Source organism: Caretta caretta, chromosome 5 (assembly GCF_965140235.1).
Source record: "Caretta caretta isolate rCarCar2 chromosome 5, rCarCar1.hap1, whole genome shotgun sequence".
NCBI classification, from domain to species: Eukaryota; Metazoa; Chordata; order Testudines; family Cheloniidae; genus Caretta; species Caretta caretta.
Genome location: NC_134210.1, coordinates 23,672,293 through 23,694,633, shown reverse-complemented (window position 1 = coordinate 23,694,633; position 22,341 = coordinate 23,672,293). Strand labels below are relative to the sequence as shown.

At 37.1% G+C, this 22,341-nt stretch overlaps 1 protein-coding gene across 3 annotated transcripts in view; it reads left to right on the top strand.

Annotated features, from left to right (window-relative positions):
• ZFR (zinc finger RNA binding protein) overlaps positions 1-21,592 on the top strand; it is a 54,167-nt gene extending 32,575 nt beyond the window's left edge. Inside the window, exons 8-20 of one of the 3 annotated variants that reach the window (XM_048849437.2) lie at positions 1,048-1,336; positions 2,266-2,462; positions 3,021-3,140; positions 3,668-3,813; positions 4,923-5,085; positions 6,025-6,230; positions 6,520-6,670; positions 8,310-8,451; positions 13,566-13,663; positions 14,479-14,574; positions 18,065-18,176; positions 18,314-18,411; positions 19,112-21,592. In XM_048849437.2, coding sequence (XP_048705394.1) covers positions 1,048-1,336; positions 2,266-2,462; positions 3,021-3,140; positions 3,668-3,813; positions 4,923-5,085; positions 6,025-6,230; positions 6,520-6,670; positions 8,310-8,451; positions 13,566-13,663; positions 14,479-14,574; positions 18,065-18,176; positions 18,314-18,411; positions 19,112-19,291 — 1,998 coding nt within the window. In that variant the 3' untranslated portion in view covers positions 19,292-21,592. Of the gene's footprint in view, positions 1-1,047; positions 1,349-2,265; positions 2,463-3,020; positions 3,141-3,667; positions 3,814-4,922; positions 5,086-6,024; positions 6,231-6,519; positions 6,671-8,309; positions 8,452-13,565; positions 13,664-14,478; positions 14,575-18,064; positions 18,177-18,313; positions 18,412-19,111 lie in introns of those variants that run through there. The other 2 variants (XM_048849436.2, XM_048849439.2) reach the window with 2 other exon arrangements.
• Positions 21,593-22,341: the final 749 nt, after the last annotated feature.

Below are 22,341 nucleotides of genomic sequence, written 5' to 3'. Positions count from 1 at the left end.
CAAGCACAGAAACAGTTTTCTTACCTAGTCAATTTTTTTAAACTTTCCCTTTATTATTTTAGTAGTTTACGTTTAACACAGCATTTACTGCATTTGCTTTTTATTTTTTTGGCTTTGCTGCTGCCTGATCGCATACTTCCAGTTCCAAGTGATGTGTGTGGTTGACTAGTCCGTTCGTAACACTGGTGTTTGTAACTTTAAGGTTCTACTGTAGTTGTCAAACTTCTAAGATTAATCCACTGTTTTTTATCCCCTTCTCCACCCTCTCTTCCCATCTTGTACCTTTTATTATTGAGCACTAAATGATTCTTTTTTGGAGTCTGTCAATATTTCTTATAAATCCTAACTATTATCAGAAAACTGAAATTTAATTGTATTTTAAAGGTATCCTGCAAAGGACTTTATATGATATATAAAGGAAACCTGAATACTTGTTTTTCTGCTTGTTTTTTACTGTGTATAATATCAGGAATGTCATCTGGGTCTTCCCTGGTTTTGCTGAAAGACCTGTTATTGCTCATTCAGTCTCTGTCTGTGTTGTGGAATCTCACACTTTCAATGATGGCGCAGAGTTATTGAATCTTTAATAAAGACATCTGTTCTCCAACGTGTTCCTCAGCCATAGTAATTAAAATAGTTTAAGCTCCCCGCCAAGGGGTGTGGAGGGTGGGAGAGAACACATGAAATATAAAACAATTTGACTAAAAATCACTCCACCATCTGTTTCTTGGCTTTTTTTTTTTTTTTTTTTTGACTCTTGACTCTGATGATGTCATGTTTTCACTAGTTGTTCAGTCATAGTGGAGTTTTTCTGGGATAGATAAGACCTGTATTTCTAATCTAAAAAGCAAGCAGAGAAAAGTTTAGAGGTCTGAAACTTTGTATTTATAAATCATTAAAGAAACAAAAATGGACACAAGTTCATTTTTTTTCCCCCCACATGCAGATCAACTTTTTAAGGATAGTAGCCATGTTATTTTTTTAATGTAAACCAAGTGGTTCATGTTTTTTAATGAGCCTATTAATTTTTTTATTTTTTGGTTCTAGGTGGTTAAATTGCACACAAAACTTGGCAAGCCCATTCCTTCAACTGAACCAAATGTTGTTACCCAGTCTACTTCCTCAACATCTGCATCTGCTTCCAAACAGACTGCCTCTGCTTCAAATATTGCAACTAGCAGCAGCACTGTGAACTCCTCCATTACATCTTCTGCAGTGAAAATTCTTACTCCCACAGCAAGCACGCCAATTAACGCAGCATCCAACAACAAAGTGTCCGTAGTTGCTGCTAATATACCTGTAAAGAAAATATCTACACCGAAAATAAACTTTGTTGGCAAGTACAGAAGTCAGTCTTCATTTTGAAACCTAACCTATTATAAGGATTTAAAATCTATATGTATCTAGTCTGTACGATGTCAATGCTGCAAACGCCTATGCATATGCATAACTTTATGATTGCGAGTTATCCATGTTAACTTTGTCCACATAGAGTTAGTCCCCTTGAAGTCAAGTGCATAAGTGTTGGCAGCATTGGAGGGCTATGTGTTTTATTTGATACAAACATTCAGTTCTGGTACGCTTTCTGTTTTTTTGATCTTGTTAGCAAAAACTGTCTTATGAAAGCAGTTCTACAGTGGGTTACTTCTGAAAGCAAAAAGATTGCTCATCTGAATACCTTTCTTTGGTTGCAAGTATCAGAGGGGTAGTTGTGTTAGTCTGTATCCACAAAAACAACAAGGAGCCTGGCGGAATTTATTTATTTATTTATGCATGGACTCCATGCGTCTGAAGAAGGGTTTTTTTACCCACGAAAGCTTATGCCCAAATAAATATGTTAGCCTTTAAGGTGCCATCGGATTCCTCATTGTTTCTTTGGTTGCTCCCTTTCAGTCTTGCCTTGTGCTTGCAGAACGCTAAGCTAGATTTAATAGAAGTCTAAATTGCACATGCCTACTAAGTCTTTACTGCAAAAATGGAGAACTTTGGTTAACAGAGTTTAAAAAATTTGAGTACCATTAAATTATTTAAGAAAAATTAAAAACAACTCACCCTAAACCTTGATTGTAGCTGAATTTTTATAATGTTCTCTGTTTAATTGTATGTTTATGGTGTTTAAATTTATTCTTAAAATATTTGAAAAAATGGAGGCACTCTGGCCAAAATCTTGCCATTTGCAAATGAAATCTCTTTAATTTGTACATATTCTGTAAGTATATAATCATTCTACCAAAATTAACAGTTCATTTTAAACTTTGATTTTAGGTGGTAATAAGCTACAGACAACAGGAAGTAAACAGGAAGATATGAAAGCTGTTGAAAATGTTAAGACTACTCCTTTGGTTGCTGTTGTACAGACCCAGGAAGTAAAACCAGATACAGCATCAGAACCAGTGACTCCAACAACTCTTGCTGCTTTGCAGAGTGATGTCCAGCCAGTAGGCCATGACTATGTGGAGGAGGTATTAATCTGAAAATCCTCCTAGTATACTTGTTTGATTTAAATAAAATGTGTCCATCAGAATTATAAAGCAAGACTCTGATCCTGCAAAGACTTATGCATGTGCTTAAATTCTCACTTTGTGAGCAGAACCTTCAAAGTCAATGGTACTGTTCATTGTGCATTTTGGTAAGCATGTGTACATAAGTTTTGTAGAATCCAGGGTTTAAGTTGAATATACTAAAAAAGGTTTTCCACTCTTTTTTTTTAAGTATTTGTTTGAATCTAAGGAGTTAATAAAACTATATTTTTAAGAGTATAAGCTCTTCTGGGTATGAATCACGTGTTCCTCTTTGTACAGTACTTAACACAATGGGAATCTGATCATGATTGACAATTCTTTTCTTGACAATACCTCTTTTAAAGTGCTTACTAAAATATATGTATGTAAATACGTGAACATGTTTTGTGTAGGATACAATTAAGATTCTTGTAAAATTAGGTTAATTTGTAGAAAAGGTAAATTATGGGGGAGGTTTAAATATCCAAAAATCTAATACAACATTATTTTATTTCCAAGGTACGGAACGATGAAGGGAAGGTGATCCGCTTTCACTGCAAACTTTGTGAGTGCAGCTTTAACGATCCTAATGCCAAGGAAATGCATCTAAAAGGAAGGCGGCACAGGCTTCAATATAAAGTTAGTTGATATACTGCTGACAGTAGTTTAAACTTTACAAGACCTAAATTGTTGTAACTTGTTACTCAAATTCAAGATTAGTGGTTACCATGCCCAAATGGTGTGTAAAAGGGTGTAAGAATATTGCATTTATCTTTCTTGGTGGGTGTTTTAAGATGATACAGGTGGCTTAAAGAAGTGATATGTGCTGTGTGTGTGTTTGTTTTTTTAATGAAAATGTTAAGCAATACTGTATTTGAGTGTTTGGAAACATGAACACGTAGTATATAGTAATTAAAGTTATGGTAGGTCCTTGCATGTTTTTTTACTATGGATTAGCAATAGCACAGGATTAGCATCAGACTACATTTTACAGAACCCTTTTCTTTAAATTGACTTACTTGGGGTGATGGGAAGAGTGAAACAAAAACCTTGTGTTCTAAACTACTGTTTGACATGGTAGAAAAATACTATAAAGAGTATATTTCCTAAAACCAGGGTGAAATGAAAAGTAAAACCAACATTTCTTTGTATCTCTGAAACATTAGAAAAAAGTAAATCCAGATTTGCAAGTAGAAGTAAAGCCCAGTATCCGAGCAAGAAAAATACAAGAAGAGAAGATGAGAAAGCAGATGCAGAAAGAAGAATATTGGAGAAGACGAGAAGAGGAGGAACGCTGGCGGATGGAAATGAGGTAACGTGTCTAATGAGTTGAACAAAAGCTGCAGTGAGGTCACCTGAAGAGGGTTCCATCCTAGGTTCCCTATAAGCTGCGCGGCCACACAGCAGGCTATTTAGGGCTGTGCAGGTCCTCTGGCCTGGCCCATTCCCTCAGGAGCTGTCAGGGAGAGGAGCACAGACCCGCACCCCAAACCTCTGTCCCACCCCAGAGCCCGCACTCCCAGCCAGAGCCCATATCCGCCTGCAACCCAACCCTCTGCCCAGTCCTGAGCCCCGTTCTGCACTCTGAACCCCTCGGCCCCACCTCACCACATGAATTTTATGTGCACCTGCTGGACTGCCGCAGCTGGGGAGCGGAGCCCCTGCCCTGAGCCCGCTGGAGCTGCCGGGCCTGGGGAGAGGAGCCTTTCCCCAGCCCAGTGCCACTGGAGCTGCCACTGTGGAGCAAGGAGCTCCTTCCCCAGCCCAGCCCTGCTGGAGCTGCTGCAGTGGAGCAAGGCGCCACTCCTTCCCAGCCCAGGTACTGCTGTGGGGAGAGAGACCTTGGTGGAGTCCTCTCTCCCCGCCATAGCCCTGGGGTAGCCTGCACCCCAAACCCCTCATCCCCAGCCCCACCCCAAAGCCCGCACCCCAACCCTCTGCCTCAACACTGAGTCCCTGCACTGTGAATCTCTCGGCCACACCCCTTCACGTTAATTTTGTTATGTGTACCGATATGGAGGTAATGTGTCACACATCACCTCCATATTGATGCACATAGCAAAATCCATTCTGCATGTGGGTGGGAAAAATTAGAGGGAACACTGGTTCCATCCTATTTAATTACCTGCTGATGAATGCTCATGTTGAGGACTCTAAACCCTTTTGTCTTCAGTCAGGCCATCGTACAACTCTGAGCATTTGTTATTTGATCCATCTGAGGAATATGGGTCTGTTTAAAATTGTTTGTATTTAAGAGTAGGGGTTGCTTCTAGTGCTGTTATCCCTTTTTACTTATCCTTTGGAGCTCCCAAGGTCATGACTACTAAAGATGAGCTAGTGAATAGTACCAAATAATTTTTTAGAACAATTGAAAATGGCTCTTTGCTATGTAAAGAACATACTTTGATTCATACAATTCAGACGCTATGAGGAGGACATGTACTGGAGGAGGATGGAGGAGGAGCAGCATCATTGGGATGACCGTCGCCGAATACCTGATGGAGGATATCCTCATGGTCCTCCAGGACCTCTAGGCTTGCTAGGTGTCAGACCAGGAATGCCTCCTCAGCCCCAGGGACCAGCTGTAAGTTTCTTAAATTGAAAAATTTAAAAGTTGAAGTCTCTTAAATCAGGCATAGTTCTTGGGTATATTTGATCTTAGCCGTCTGTATTACTACATTAATCTGTTTCAAGTTTATTCTCTAATAAAGTGCTTGGAAATGTGAAAAAACCCACGGTGGGACTCTACAGGTATAAGGATCTGTCTGAGAGTCCTGCTGGATTAAGTGTCAATATAAGAGCACGTTAAAGGTACATGTTGAACAGCCTCATGTGCAAGTCTACCTGCATAAATTTACCATGAATTAAGTCATATGCAATATTATTTTGAAGAAACAGGAATAAATACTTTACCCAAAAAATTTTCACTGATTAATAAATATCTATTTCCCAGTTAACAGTAAGATGACAAAAAATTATATTATTAAGAAGAAAGAGGATAAAAGTTAAGGTTAGATTTTGATAAACAATGGGTTTCCTTATATGTAGAGTTGACAGAATTTTATTTTTAAGAGTAGGCAGTGGAATTCAAAAAGTTAAAGCTTTTTAATGGTTAAAACACAAATTGTCACATGTCCAGATATATAAAGTCAATATCCTTAAACTCTACTAAGTTCTGATGCAGACTTTTCTTTCTTTGCCAAGCTGCAAATTTAGAATGGATGGAGCTATTTTTTTCATCATGGGGGGGGGGGGGGTCAGCGTTTATCTGCATTTACCAATAAAAATCAAAACCTTCCAACCTTTCTTATATTTGGTTATATGCGTGTTTACCTGTGAAGTCTTAAAGTTACTGTGTCATTAACTTTTAGTTTTTGTTACTTTTAAATTGTCAGGTTTTATATACGAATATGATGCTGTCACTTAGCACTCTTACTGGTTTTTGTTTCTAATAAAGTTTTCTTGCTAGAACTTGTATTTTAAAAATTCAAGTAAAGTTACCATAACATTTTTCTCAATGTAGCCTCTGCGTCGTCCAGACTCATCTGATGACCGTTATGTAATGACCAAACATGCAGCCATTTATCCAACTGAGGAGGAACTTCAGGCAGTCCAAAAAATAGTTTCCATCACTGAGCGTGCTCTGAAACTTGTGTCTGACAACATGACTGACAATGAAAAAACTAAGGGCAAAGAGGGAGATGATAAGAAAGATGGCAGTAAAGACAGGTATGTCTGTCTTCAGTTTTAAAAATTTTGTGCTGAGGAGGAAAAAGTCATCCCATGTTTCTCCCTTTACATTTTTTTTAGTGCCTCCTCAGATTCTGTTCTCTCTAGGTTCTGACAGCAGGCATCACGATGGTACTATCACATTGACATCTCCAATCATTCGGGAGGAGAACATGAGGGGTGGAGTGCTGTGTTTTACTTTACCCTTTTTTTGTATCTTCAGAGTTGTTCATAAATGATTAATACGATTTGAAGCATCTCTTGTAACTATAACTTCACTTCCCCACAGAGCTTTGAAAGGAGTGTTACGGGTAGGAGTTTTGGCTAAAGGCTTGCTTCTCCGTGGAGACCGAAATGTCAACCTTGTTTTGCTGTGTGCTGAGAAGCCTTCAAAGGCATTACTCAGTCGTATTGCAGAAAGTCTTCCCAAACAACTTGCAGTAAGTTGGATTTGGATTTTTGAGAAGATGCCATACAGAACATTTTCTGGAGTCAAATGATTTGTAGAGCTGACTGTGCCCCAGTTGTACAGCAGGGGCATTAAAAAGTTGTGTAGCATTTTCCCAGTATTTGTATGTGAATTCAGTGCCCCTGAAAGGTGTCTTTCCAACCCATTGTATGGGTAAGCAAGAAGTGGGATCCATTTCACAAGAGCGGAAATGATTGTTCTGCTCCTCACAGGTGGTGCCAGTTCATAGATGTAGTAATCTCTCCTTCCCTTTTATATGTGGAGACAGAGGTTGGTGTAGGAATCCCCTTTTGCCCAAACTACTATCATCGGTGCCAAAGACAGAAGTTGCAAAGAGTCCTGTGGCACGTTATAGACTAACAGACATATTGGAGCATAAGTTTTCGTGGGTGAATACCCACTTCGTCGGATGCATGTAGACAAGTAATATACATACATGGTAACAGTCGTAGGTGGTTTACTTGGATGGAGATTATAAATAGCAATACAGTTATCAATTACTAATGCACTCCTCACTTATTACAGATTTTTATATTGAAGTTACAGAACAAGATCTGTGTATGAAAATGATCCACAGTTCCAGAATTAAATTACTGAAGCTTAACCTATCTTGTGCATCTTTTTCCAATACCTTAAAAAAAAGACACCTACCTCATTACTCACTCTAAGATTGCACACACATACATAGCACTGAATGTGAAGTAAAACGTCTGCCATAAATCCCCAAATAATGAAAAATTCATACTTAAGACCATAGTTCTATCTCTCACCTACTCCAAAAAGTCTATGTATATTATGGAATCATAGAAGGTTTGCAACGTTGTCCTCTGTTCTGATGTCACTTGACAGAGGATAATATTACAAGATAATGTGCTGACACAATGGATGAATTGAGAAATAACTAACTTTCACTGAATTTTTTTGTTTGCTTTTGTTGCTATAAGCAAAATGTGCAAACCTTGGGCCAGGTCCTTGAGACCAGCCATTTGTCTTTGCAGCTTGTGGAAGAGGGGAGGACAGTGTTGACAGCTTTTCCTTGGGTCACTAGGAGCCAGTAACTCTGATCATGAGGAACGACTTAGAATAGCCTAATGGCTACTCTTTAAGTTATTGCATGGGCTGTTAACTGCCCCCGGGGGCCACTCCAGCAGCCATTAATAAAGTAAATGTAGCAGTTTACCTGCACTCAAAGGGGTTATAGCATAAGAATCACTACTTCAGCCCTGTGCCATCTAAAGATTTCTCCAAACCAGGGGAATCCTCCATTGATTAGTTAAATTAGGTTTAAGGCTGTTTATTTAACTTTAAAACTGCTGAGAATCTGACCCCTTATTTTAATATATTTTGTGCATGAATTTTCTCAGTGTGGTGTTTTCAAAAAAAGCTTTTGGGGTAACTGCTACATGTTTTTAGTTACAGTCTCTGATAAACTGTGTGGCAGTCCATATTATTTTTTTTAACTGTATGATTAAAACCATATAATTATGTATTGAGCAGACACCATTGTTATATTGTAGTTCTGTGACTCTCTGAGAATGAATGTTTTCTCCCCCTCTGTTTTTTTCGTAAGTGCTAAAAGTGCAATTGCTTCCAATTTTTTCATTATTTAGGTAATAAGTCCTGAGAAGTATGAAATAAAGTGTGCAGTACCAGAAGCAGCGATAATTTTGAATTCATGTGTGGAACCCAAAATGCAAGTTACTATCACATTGACATCTCCAATCATTCGGGAGGAGAACATGAGGGATGGAGGTTGGAAAGTTGTTAAAGATGTTACCTCTATATTACCAGTTTTTGTACATTTATCTAGTCTGTTTAAGATGACATTAAGTCCTGGAAGGCAACATGCTGGCATAATATACGTATTTGATTGAAACCCTACTTCAACAACCAGTCTTGCTAGAGAACATTTACTAAAATTAAAGGCTTATATGATGCATTTATTTAGTTCAAAAAATGATCTTTTCCCCCCTTACGTAATGTCCAGCCTCAGCTTTCTGGAAAAGTTACTAAATTGTGTGTCTTTCTCTCCTTCCTTCCCTTACAAAATTCAGTTATTTGGAAAACTAAATGTTTTACGGCAAGTGGTTACAAGCCTGCCCTAAGAGATTTTGCAGCATATTAGAAAACTAAATCTTTATATCTTTACATTCTGGTTTTGAAACTGGATCTGTCTGGCCACCACTTAATCTTTCAAATGGCATTGCTGCATATAATATACACACGTGATTTTGATGTTCATAGTGCTTGTAGCTTTGTTGGAAGAAGATGTGAATTTTTCCAGCTGTCTGAGGTTGGTTTTTGGACTGGAGTGCTTTTGTTAAATATACAGGCTCCTGGTATTAAGATCTGAGTATTTTACCCAAATAGCGTACACAGAGTAGTACAGTAATAAGAAATGGTTTGGTCACTGAGTTAAAGTAGAAGTCGGTTGGCACTCTTAAAACCGATTTATATTTGTGAATGTGCAATCTCACTGGTGCCAGCAGTGTTGCTTTAGGGTCTGTTCTGTAACATTTTCAAAGCTCCAAAAGCTTTTTAGCCAACAAGCATGATTAATGTCTGCAATAGGTTGGTTCTATTGTTCTATGGGTCAGATAAAATTAACTTTGTTTCCTTTCATCCTGTGTTTTCGTAGTCAAAGAGATCATAACAAACCAGGGTCTGTTGTTGAATATGAACCTACAAGCAGGCAGTTTGTCTGTATTAACACTTTTTTATGATGCAGGTTGGAAAAAAAAGTGTATGTGTGTATGTATATGTGTGCATGTGTATATACATAGATATATATCTATATATCTATATACATAGATATATATAGTTAATTAAAATAATAGAATTCTTTTATTTCATCGCAACAGTTTTATCTATCCTTTAAAATATTTGAGGCTTTTTTTTATGTTAGATATTTTTGAAATTAGAGAATTTATAATCAAGCTTTGTTGTCAGAGCTGCTCCCTACACCAGAAAACAAAGCTGGAGTATGTGTTCTCTGGATTGGATGACTTTTATGTTTGATCTTTAGTAGTGTGCTGTACACAATTAATGAACTGTGTGTATATCTCCAACTATACATGCTTTGTTCAAATATTATTACATCATACCCAGCCATTTCTCGTCTCATTTTTGGCAATTGAAATTATGCCGGAAATGTGATACTTGGTTCACCTGGTCTGAATCATGCAAAGCATTTCACCTTGTTAACAATTGGTTTAAAAAAAAAAAAAAAAAAGCAGTCACCGTTATAGGTTTGATTATAGGTGCTTTGAAATTAGATTCATTTTAACCATTATCTTTATTCCTTAATGTACTGTGGAAAACTACAATTAGTCCACACTGCAGTTCTAAACTACAGTAAAATTGGTTTGTGGAAAACTGCAATTAGTCCACACTGCAGTTCTAAACTACAGTAAATTTGGTTTGTGGCCGTTAGAATTTTATACTATAATAAAGGTAAAAAAAAATAAATCACAGGTGTTTTTCAGTTCATTGATACTTTATGCCCTCCCCCCTCCCCAAAGGAAACAAAACTATATTTTTGTCTGACCCAGACTTGAGCTAGAATTGCCATTCTGAGTTTGAGTCACCTGCTGAGTTGATGGTATTGCCTTTAGAGAAGCAAAATCAAACAAGAGGTAAACAGATTTCGCTTCAAGACACTGAGCAGTGTAAAATGGATGTGCGGAAAAGTTCACTTGTGAAACTAGAAGAAAATGCAGAATATTAAACTGCAGATAATTGCAATAAACCAGGTCTTATTACGAAGATTGCTGCTTATTTGCTGCAGAATAACAGTGTGTGTTTTTTCTCTTACTGCAGCTCCTAATGCTCTGTGTCTTAAAATGGTTTAAAGTCTTTTGCTGGCTTTGGGGGAGCTAGTTTAGGTGATAACGAAGGCTTTGCCGGAAGAAAAAGTTTGATTAAAGATGAGACTGTGACTTGCATGTGAAGTAAAATCATATTTAGTGTGTAATAATAATCCCATTAAATGACAAAAGGATAAAAAGTAAAACTAATTATTTTACAAATAAAACTGTTAACCGCACGGCAATTGTGCTATACATTATTGTGCATTTGACAGTTATCCAGCATTTCCCTGAATTGACTTTTTGAATCTGATAAGTTCAAAATGCTCTAACCCTTGCTGTGGAATCTCTCTCAGCAAACAAAGTATATTATATATGTGTGTGTATGTGTGATTTTTTTTTTTAATCCTTAGCTTATCAGTCCCGGTCCAAAGCCTTCTAGCAGAGGGAGTTGAATCCTGTCAGGGGTTGCTGCCAAGACATTGGAAGGATTTTTGACCAAGGTTTTCTAAAGCTCAGTGTCACACCTGCCATACTGCACAAAGGATAGGCTTTGGTTGCATAGTCCTAGCATTTACTGTTACTTTGTGTTTTTCCTTTTTGTCTTTGTCTCTCTTCTAGAATTAAGCAGTGTTCACACTAGTTTTGAAATAGTTGACTGGGTAACACATATTTCACATAGTGGAATTTACTGAAATTGATATACCTGTTAACTTTTAATGAGGAAATAGTGTGGACACAGCATGTCTTCTAACCAAAGATTAACCCCTTATGTTTAGGTTATTTATAGAATATAGTTACATAGGGTAAGAATTTGTACTTGTTTTTATAAATTAACATAGCTTTTGTTTTAGGTTAACAGGGTGGTAGGCTAGGAGTCTAATTACTATAGTCTTTAAGGGGTTAATCCACTTGAAACGTCAAACAGGTGCAAAAATCCACAGATGACATTTTACAAGAGTTTCTCTTAATATATTTTCAGCCAAAATTTATTCTCAGTTGCAATAGATGCCTTGGCATCTTCTGACTTCCACAATAGCTTTAAGTTTCAAGGTTATTCATGCAGTCTCCATTATTAATGGCACATGGCATATTTCAGATCCATGGTTCCAGCACAAAATAAATTGTCTACTGTGCATTAAAATGTAAATATTTCATGATAGAATTATTTCCAAAGTGTTTCCATGCTAGAAACTGAGTAATTGCAGTTTCAAGTTATATAGTATATTATTATGCTGAAAGATTGCACACTGTCACCTATTTGCACATTTGTGTTATAAGAATGTAGATAATTGACTGACACACACAGGCAAGTTGACCCAATAACCCATAAGTTTGTGTTAATTTCTCAAGCGCCCCTTGCTTTTCTACCATGGGTTTTTCTCTAAATGTATTCATGTTATGCTCCTTTCTTAGATTGCCTTACTTGACAACTTTTTTCTGTAGGTTTACTATTCTTGACTGAAATAATTTTACTTTTAATGTCTTCACTTACTCTTCGAACCCTTCATCAGTTTGAATGGGTCCTCATTCCACCTTATCAAATGCTCAGTTTTGAGTATATTTGTCAGATTGTATCTAAATTTTCCCCAACAAAAATTCTTAATGTGGAATCATTGTAGCTTCTTATTTCACCTGGTGCAGAGCAAAATAAATTTTCCAATGAAAAGGAGATCAAATCCAAACAGTATTCTAGATTAACTCTCCAATATAATTACTAAAAATTTAAAGTATCCTTTTTGATTTGTATGCTTTTTAACTGTGGGTGCATCCTAAAAGCCTATTGACTTGTTTCCTTCATTTATACATTGGCAGCTGCCTTGAAGTTTTCCCTTTAAATCTTTTTCAAGTCAGTATGCTTCATGAGTGTTATAGTGAACGTCATCACTTTTTTTGTTTGGTGCTCTAACTTGCTCATGTCACGTTTTCCAACACCAGACTGTTTTGGTATGTTGCCACTCTTCTGAATGAGCCAGATGGAGTGTTGTTTAATTAGTCGTCCTCTGCTATATCACACATTTTGTTACTCATCGCGAAGGCCATTTTCATATATAATAAGCTAAAGACGTTATAAAACTAATCATTGAGTTACACCATTGGTGCACCATTAGCCAGCTAGAAGCTACCTTTCGGAATCACTCGGTGTTGCCTATTTTGTTGAGACAACCAATTTGAAAAGCTTATTGTACCTTTTGGTCTCTCATTAGGTAGTCACGTTCAACATAACTTGGTCAAAACCCTGTTTCTTGAACACTTAAATGCACAAGATCTATTGTTTCTTTTATCTTCCAAATAATCTGATTCTGATTCTGCTTCTTCTCTTCTCTCTTTTTTTCTCCTTCATAGACTTAACCAAGATATGCCTTTTTCAGCTGTTTGTTAATATTTCTTAAATGAAATTGGACTGTGTGCACACGCACACCATGGAGATGCAGAAGCTATAGAAATTAGAGAAATTATAGTAGAAAGTAATTCAACTGATTGGAATTGTAGAGAGTATTTCACGTTCTTTCCATCACATTAAAGCAAAATAATTTGCACTATAATTTAAATTTTAATGATATCATCACCAGATTCTTTGAGCTTCCAGAGCTTATTTGTTATACTTGCCCCTCTTTATTAGGAGTAGGTCCAGAGTAACATGAGATCATTTAAGTTCAGCAAACTCAGTTTGTTGTGAATTCTACTCCATTAAAGTGGATTTTTGTGTTCCTTCTGTCTGTGTTCTCTGTGCTGGTGCACTGTGTCCAACCATCCTTCCTTCAATATTTAATTTTAGGGGAAATCTATTTTTACAGAGTTAGCTTGTATGAATAACTGCAAACTACTGCATAATCTGCAGTACGCTGAAAAATTAGATTGAGGGCTAAATTGTATTATGCTCTTGATCTTTATTCTGGGTTATATTCTAATCCCAATTAAAGGGATTTTATTGATATGTTGGATGGGGTTTAAACTCTAAATGGCACGTGTGACATTGAAGCTACTTTAAGGAAGTGTCTTGCTCACCTGGTCAAACACCCATTCCTCACTGCATTTTGCCAATTCAATCCATTTTAGATGTAACCTCGGGTATGGTGAAAGACCCACCGGACGTCTTGGACAGGCAAAAATGCCTTGACGCTCTGGCTGCTCTACGCCACGCTAAGTGGTTCCAGGTTCGGAACATCATTTTACTTTCTTCTTGTAGCCTTATGAGAGATTAGTTCAGTTGCAATATAAATGTTTAACTGTGAAAACACTCAAGGTTGCCCATGGTAATAATACTTTAAATTAAATGAACAGAAAAATGTTATCATAGAAAGCTCCGTATGGAAGAACTGCTTTATGCAGTTGTTGCTGATCTGACATAAACTTTTTTTCTGGTCATTGAGACGGCGATGTTGAAAGCTTGACTCGCTTTGGGTGATCATATGCTGTCTGTATTTATAATATATTCCATAAGGCTGCAGAGTAACTTTGCTTTAAATAATGGAATATGTGTTTAAAGCTTTGTGTTTAGATTTAAGACTTTTTTTCCTATTTCTTGAAGTGCATTAAGTGTAGGGAATGAAAGGTGAGAAATAACTGTTTGGTTTAGTGACTTTGCACTCTGGCAAAGGCACAACAAAGAAACCAAACAGATTCCTTTGACCTTTCAGTCTCTATACATACTTTTTAGATCTTTATTCTTTTTATTTCTAATATAGAAAGATATATGTATTGTTACCGATGAAAATAGGTCAAAGTGTACAGGGGATCAAAAAATATTAATCTTGTATAACCTGTGCACTTTGACTTCTACCACCTTAAGTTTACTAACCCTGGCACAAAATACTGCTGTAAATGGCAGCTCATGAACACAATTTTAGAGTGACTTGTTTCTATTCTATATCTGAGCTTCCATTGAACAGTGGTGTTTTAGCTTTTCAACCTGTGGCCTGTTTTCTGTAGGTGCTGGGATTAATTAACTTGATTTTGTATTGCTCTCAAGGCTAGAGCTAATGGTCTGCAGTCCTGTGTGATTATCATACGTATTCTTCGTGACCTCTGTCAGAGAGTTCCAACTTGGTCTGACTTCCCAAGCTGGGTGAGTAATCCTCTTTTGCATGCCCTTTAAGGCAGCAGCATGTTGCTACAAGTAGAGTGTCAGAAAATGCTGGTGCAACTTTTTTTTTTTTTTTCAATAAAGTCATATACCAAGAATCTGTTTTTTGTTTTTTTCCCTCAGCGGACACTTTCTTTTAAATCTTTAAAAAGAACGCAGACTTCTGGTATCCTGTGATTTCTGAAGTTAGATCTTTTCCAAAGAATTTATTTTCTCCTACAGAACAAAAATACCACCAAATAATTCAGTACTACTTTTTTCTCCTCTTCTAAGAGTTTGTATAGAAGTTAGGAATGATTATTTTTCATCTCTGTTTACTTTGAATTGCTTGGCCTTTCCTGAGACTTGTTTGAAATAATTTGTCAAATGTATCTGGATAACCATTGCAGAATAAACTTTATGTAAAAGTTACTTGCTAAGGACCCCTTCTGTTACCACTCTCCTTAAAATCTGTGGCTGCTGCCAGATATGGTACCAGAGTACTGATATATGATGATCCATCTTTGACCTGGAGAGTGTTGGAAATTGTCCAAACCACTTCATTGCTAGTTTCTGTTTGGACAAGAAGTGAGTTCTAAGATAGAAGGAGGGCTATGAAAGAATTTACCAAATCACTTCTGCTTAACTGAAAAAAGTGTATAAGAGTTAAATGTTTTAATTAAGGCTTATTTGGCTTTAAAGTAATATTTGAGCAAACTAAACATAGCATCTCTTGAAAAAGCCAGCACACAAAGCGTAGCTCAAAAGGAGAGGGCAAAGATGCCCTCCTTGAACCATCAGGATTCCAGGCTGCTGAGGGGCTGATACAGTCCCTAGTAGAAGCTGAGAGCCTTGGAGGCTGCTCTGACTTAAGACTGTTTTCCTTGGGCTGCCCTCTGGGCTGCAGTGTCACCATAGTGATGGGTACTATGACTGTGCCCCCAAAACACACCCCTTAAACTGGAACTTCTGTGTGCTATTTGTGTTGGCCCTATGCACCTGCTGCATCTGTGTGGGATATAGGAGCCCGAGCAGGCTTAGAATCAGCTTCATAGTTTCTTTAATCCTCAACATAAAGTTACACATTTCTGCAGAAAGAAAAGGTATTTAGAGTTTCATTATTTATGGTTCGAACTCCCTCTTCTAGGAAAATAAAAGTGAGGCTTTAACTATATTTAAAACAGAGTGGAGAGCCAGAGGGGAAGTTTACTACTACACTCTTCATTAATACACACTTCCTAGTGACCCCAAGGAATTTAGGTGTAAGTTCTCTTTCTACAGAACAAGTTATATAATGCATTGCATACAGGAAAAAAATACTACATCAAAACAACATTTTAGGTTGCAAAAAATCAAGCATTCAAAAATTAGGAAATGCCAGTATTTAGGTTACTTATGCATTGTAAATTCTACCCCATTGTTCATATGCATTATGATGCATTATTTATTGAGTGATTATACACTGTTTTTTCCCACGTGATCCCTACCTGATTTGGTTCATAGGATGGACAGTGCTCAGAGAATGAGGCAGCTGTTTGATATTTTTGTACTCCCCATTCAGTTAGTGGCCCTCCCTCCCTTATTTACCAGATACCATCTAAAGAATACAGAATTATTTATTTCCTCTTAGTCTTTTCTAGGGCACTCATCACCTGAGTATGTGAGTGCCTCACAAACATTAATGAATTTTTCTATACTGCAAGATGGGAAGCATCCATTTTACAGATAGGGAAACTGAGACACAAAGATTTGCCTGAGGCCACATAGTGAATCGGTGGCAAACCTAGGATTAGAACACACACTCCTGATTCCCACCCTATCCTCATTATTTCAGACCACACTGTCTTATTTCTCTCTAGCTGCTGAATAGTCACAGCGCCCATTGACTTCTGGTGTAGCTGTGAGTGCTCCGCATAGCTGCATATCAAGTCCCGGGTATCTCAAGTTGAGCAGAGCAGGAATGAGGAATACACAATTCGTAGCAAAATGTTGGTTTAAGTAATTTGTACAGCATTATATTGAAAGACTGTGATAGAAGCAGGAATAGAATTGAATTCACCTGCCTCAACCTCAAGATCATCCTTTCTCTTCTTGCAGTCCCCTTCACACTATCCAGCTGCTAGAGCAAATGAAGCAGGAATCTTACAGACTAATTCATTACTTGACTGTGATTCATTCCCTGCTTGCTGTGCATCTTGTGCACTGAACGAAGCAGGGATTCTCTGAAAAAGTCTTTAATTACCTGATCACATACTATCAGAATGAATGTAAACAAAGTGGCAGAATTATGGCTGCACAGGCAACCCAAATGCCTTATTTTCTAATAATAAAAAAGGAGGACTTGTGGCACCTTAGAGACTAACAAATTTATTTGAGCATAAGCTTTCGTGAGCTACAGCTCACTTCATCAGACATCCAATGATCTCACAAAAGCTTATGCTCAAATAAATTTGTTAGTCTCTAAGGTGCCACAAGTCCTCCTTTTTCTTTTTCCGGATACAGACTAACACGACTGCTACTCTGAAACTTATTTTCTAATGCTCAACTTAGTAACATTAATAATAATAATCTTTTAATGGGTTTCTTTTTATGCATGGGGGGGTTTGTTATGGGATTTCCAAATCTTTTAAAAGAAAAAAGGTAAATTATTTTATGTGTCGCTGTATCATCCCCCAGTATCATGTGTCACCTGGTGTAGGGTTTGAACGCTGAACCTTCAGTTTTCGCACAGCTTGAGCCACAGGACTAACTATTTGAGCTTAGGAAATTCTCCCTCAGGATGGAAGGGGTTGATCAAAGGAAGTCTGGCCCAGTGCACGCACACTTGTTCTCTCTCTTCTCTCACCCTCCCATCTCAGTACGGGAAGGGGAGGAGGAGCCAGGCCCAGATTGTGCTCTCTTCACCCCCATACCGTTCCCCACCCAGTCTCCCTGAAGAATGTGATCACTCCTGGGATTCCCAGTGCAGTCTATATTACTGGTGCTGCTTTGGCAGTGATGTGGGCCAGACTTGGATTAGAATGTTCATGTTCAGGGGACTGTTTTGGCATGTTGCCAACAGACATGACAAGGGAAATTTGTGATTTTTTTTCCCCCCCCCATTTATATCTCAGCTCAGCCTGAACAGAATTGCATGGGTCAAAGAAAATGTACTTTTCTAACCGTAGGATGTTCTCCCTGCTGAATTTCAAAGGCCTACTGCAAACAATGGAGGTGTTATGACCTTTTTGGAGGTGCTCTCAGAATCTTTTAATGGGAAGTGCTAGACTACCTAAATATAGGGGTTATTACTCTTAGGCTAATGTTGTATCACTATTCAGCTGTCTAAAAGTCTGGTAGTCTAACTTTTCCTTACTTTGCAACTGGACACAATATTATTTGTGTAATTTCTTATTAAGCTGTGTATACCAGAAGATCTGAGTTGAATTGTAGTGATGGTTTCTCTTTTTAAAGCAGCCTAGTAAAATAGTCTCTTTTTCTATTCTTGATTTAGGCTATGGAGTTACTAGTAGAGAAAGCGATCAGCAGTGCTTCTGGACCACAAAGCCCTGGGGATGCGCTGAGGAGAGTTTTTGAGTGTATATCTTCAGGAATAATCCTTAAAGGCAGGTTGCACTTTTTCGATACAAATTTTAGATTTTGTCAAGGGTATTTATAAGCTCAGCTAAAATGTATATTATAGTTACTATATATAATCAGTATATGTGGACTCTAGTATTGGTAACTAGCCGTATTGTTATAGGTGGTCCTGGCCTTTTGGATCCTTGTGAAAAAGATCCTTATGATACACTTGCTTTAATGACAGACCAGCAACGAGAGGATATTACTTCAAGTGCACAGGTAATGAAAATTATAATAAAATAGCCAAGTTTGGTGGCGGTATGCTGAAATATTGAAGATCTTTCCCCTTCAGTAGTAAAACTTGTGGGGGGAAATTGAGTCATGTAACACAAGTTTGAGTAAATGCACAGATACATGCTCACTTTAAGGGCTGAGTACTCAGGTGTTCTCACATACTGCTCAGTGCACTTATTAGAAACAGGCAGTAAACATGCCTTACTGTTCCCTGATCTTGAGGGCACTTACGCTGGGGATCAAACTAGCTCCTAAATTAGGATAGTCTTTATGGTGGCTTTATGCCCGACAGGGATTCCTTTGTGGGGGATGTATTCCAACTGTACCTTTGGTGCAGCTTTAAGTCAGCTTTATGGCACAAAGGGTACTTTGTCATAAACTAAGATGTGGATTTAAGATTAGCTGTTGCTGCTGCCCAGATTAGGAAAAAGGTTACTGCAGTTCCATCCTTTTGTACTTGCAAGTATGTTCATGGTTGTCTATCTTATCAGTCTAAATGACTGTACCTTTTTAAACTTAAAACTACATTGGATAGAAAAGGATTACTGTAGATAAATTTGCATAAGCTTTTTTTTTCATGTGGTTTATGAAGAAATGTTAACTGCCTCCACTGTCCTATTTAGGTTTAACATTTGTTTGATAAAAGGTTTTTGTTTTGTTTTCCCCCTCCCCCCTCTGTTACCAGTTTGCACTGAGACTCCTTGCATTCCGTCAAATACACAAAGTTCTAGGAATGGATCCATTGCCACAGATGAACCAACGTTTCAACATTCATAACAATCGTAAAAGGAGAAGAGACAGTGATGGGGTCGATGGGTTTGAAGCAGAGGGGAAAAAAGACAAAAAAGATTATGATAACTTTTAAAAATGTCTGTCATCAGTGTTAATTAAGACAGAAGGTGATAATAGGAGTCCATTTGTTGCCTGACTCTTTTTTATTCATAATAATGTCTGTTTTAAAACATCCAAAATTTTGCAGAAAGAGGACTTAACTCTTCTGTAAAGTTCTAAACCTTTAATGGATGTGCAGTATCAGACAAATTATGGATGTAAAGATACCACAAATGGAAATTGTGCTCTGATTTAAAAAAAATATTAGCTTAATTTTTTCCCCCATTGTTTTTTTTATTTAGACGTAGGTTGCTAACTGAAGTAACTTCCCTATTTTTTTGTCCTTTTTATTAACTAGTCATTAGTGCATTGTCTTAGATCCTGACTGTATTTAATGCAGCATTTGTGCTTCAGTAGCTATGAATATTTTGATATTTTATTTAGAAGTTTTGTTTGCCTTTGACACTAGCTGTATAAGTTACTCTGTGTTATAGATGGTATATAGTTTCCCTCCCACTTAATATTTTACAGCAGAACTTTGTTTTGTAAAGTGAGACTGCAGGATTTTGGGTTTTTTTCTAAATGTGAAGGGTTACAACACATAATTATCCTGCCATTTGAGTGCTCAGAATTAAATGTTTCTGCCAATCTTGTGGCATTTTGTCTCTTTAGTGTGATATAACGGTGTAATTAAAACAGATTTGTGTTAATCTAATCAAGTTTGCTGTTAGTTGTGCATTAGCAGTATAAAAGCTAATATATACAGTATGGTCTTGCAACAGTTTTAAAGCAGCTGCATAATTGATCAAAAATGCATGACATTTTTGTTTTTAATAGAAGGGCTTTTAAAACTATCATTTTAGGTTTAATGCATAGGTCTTTGTATGATTGACTTTGTGACATAGCAAGGCCAAAAAAAATAACTTTCTGATTTTTTTTTTTTTCTTAAGATGCTAGTAAAAGAGGGCATTTTCCAATTTGGACAAAGTTGGCAGTTGTTTTCAAACAGCTTTGTCAGTGTGATACTAATGCCATTTCATTAGCCCTTAAAATAGATGTTTGCCATATCAGTGCCTGTGAGGTAACTCCTAGTAGCTATTCCTGCATAGCTATTTTTCTGTGATTTTTCAGTAACTTGAAAACTAAAACTAAAGTGGATAAAGTATTGCTGACAAAGTGAAGGTTATCAAAGAAAAAACCCAGAAAATTATTTGGTGTGGCCATAGTGTATGCTTATGTCTTCTTCAAAAAGCTAAATATTATAGCAATGGTGTAAGTAATATTACATCATACTGTTGATGTATGCTCCAGTACACAGGTGTGATTTGTTGTCACAGCACTACAGTGGGATACGCAACAGTGGAATACGCAAATAAAAACTAAAGTTTATTAAATGACTTTAACGTTCATTATACACTGGAAACTGAAGTGTCACTCTTTCTGTTTGGTGTGCACTATGCTTAGCTGATGACCTGAAAAAATACATGGGTTTAATATTGACTATGATAACATTCCTATAACTATTTTACAAATGACTGTAGGAAAATGTCAGATATTGCAAAGAACACTGGGTTTCTTGATTTAAAATTACTTAAGTCTTTTGTTCCAATTCATCAATTCAAACTTGTATTTGACCTTTTAAGAGATTAATTATTTTGCTTGTCCTTCAGAATATACTAGAGAAATTCCAAAAACATTTTAACACAATGGGCCTGTGGAATGTAAATACAATATTAATATAGGAGAGGGATCTTGTGTAAGTTTAAATATGCAGTATCCTGTGAGCATCAAACACTGCAACTTAAAAAAAATTAATACAAAGATATTAGTGGTCAGCAAACAAAATAATGGAAAGCTTTCCCAGTACAGAAAAAGATTCCTTAAAAATAATTTCATATGGGAAATAGAGTAATTAGCATGTGCTCAAAATTTTTTTTAACAAAAGGGGATTGCACTAATTTCCTTTGTGCTACCTTGGCACTCAGTTCAGCAGTATGCAGTTGCCCAAGATCCTTTGCCTTTAAAAAGGAAGAAGTTTTTCTGCCATCGTGTCCAATCAGTTATTGCCGTTTATTTTGGAAGTTGCTTCATGTCTTATATTTCAGTTGCTGTTCATCTGGCTATTTTAACTCCCTACCAAAGTTTCCTACCCAAAATGAGATATGCTGTCAGTTCAGTCATGTGACCCTGTTCTTTAAGATGAAACGGTCAAAGATAAGTTTGGGATTTCCTGCATTTTTGTTTCACTGACTTATACCTCTTAACCAGTTTCTCGATGTTTGAAATATTGTATACTTGAAGTGATTCCCCATTAAACATGAAACTGTGACCATGATTTTTGATCTTTGTAGTAAAGAGTGGATTTGCAGTTTTTTCCTGTCCATTATCTATCAATTATTTTAACTTGACAAAAATTACTGGCTTGTGCAGAATTAAGAGAGAGAAAAATCAGACAATTTGAATTTTTTATTTTTAAACAAGCTTGCAGAGTACTTTTTCATTAAACTGTTTAATCTACTAAATCTTTTTTATATGCATGCATTTACAAAAAACACCTAAAACTGGTTTGAAAACACAAATATATAAACACAGCATTTGACTATCCAGTGTAGTAATCATTGTTAAACCGAATAATATCGATAATATAGTGCATAACTACTTAGCAATATTTACCTTCTTTGAGTAGTGTCCCTATAGGTGCTTCACTTCAAGGGTGCATGCACCCTTCCGCATTTGATTATTCTGATCTATTTCAGCATCCCTGGGTTTTAAGAGGTATTTTTCTGGCTAGGAGGCTATCTCAGTAAGTGTTGGGCATCCTTTGTGCTCCTTTGTTTGGGAGATACCCACATCCCCAGTCAGTGCAAGGTTTGCTCATCTTTCAAGGCCAGATCTTAAAAGAACAGAAAGATCAAATTTAGACTTTCAGTGGTGGAGCAAGCATTAAGATCAGCTTCTGACCCATGTACCAAGGACCTCCCTGTACACAGAGCTTCCAGTACCACTAGTACTTCATGTCTCTCAAGACCACGCTCACTGAGCATCTCTGGAGATTCAAGTGTGAAAGTGTTATCCTCAACCTCT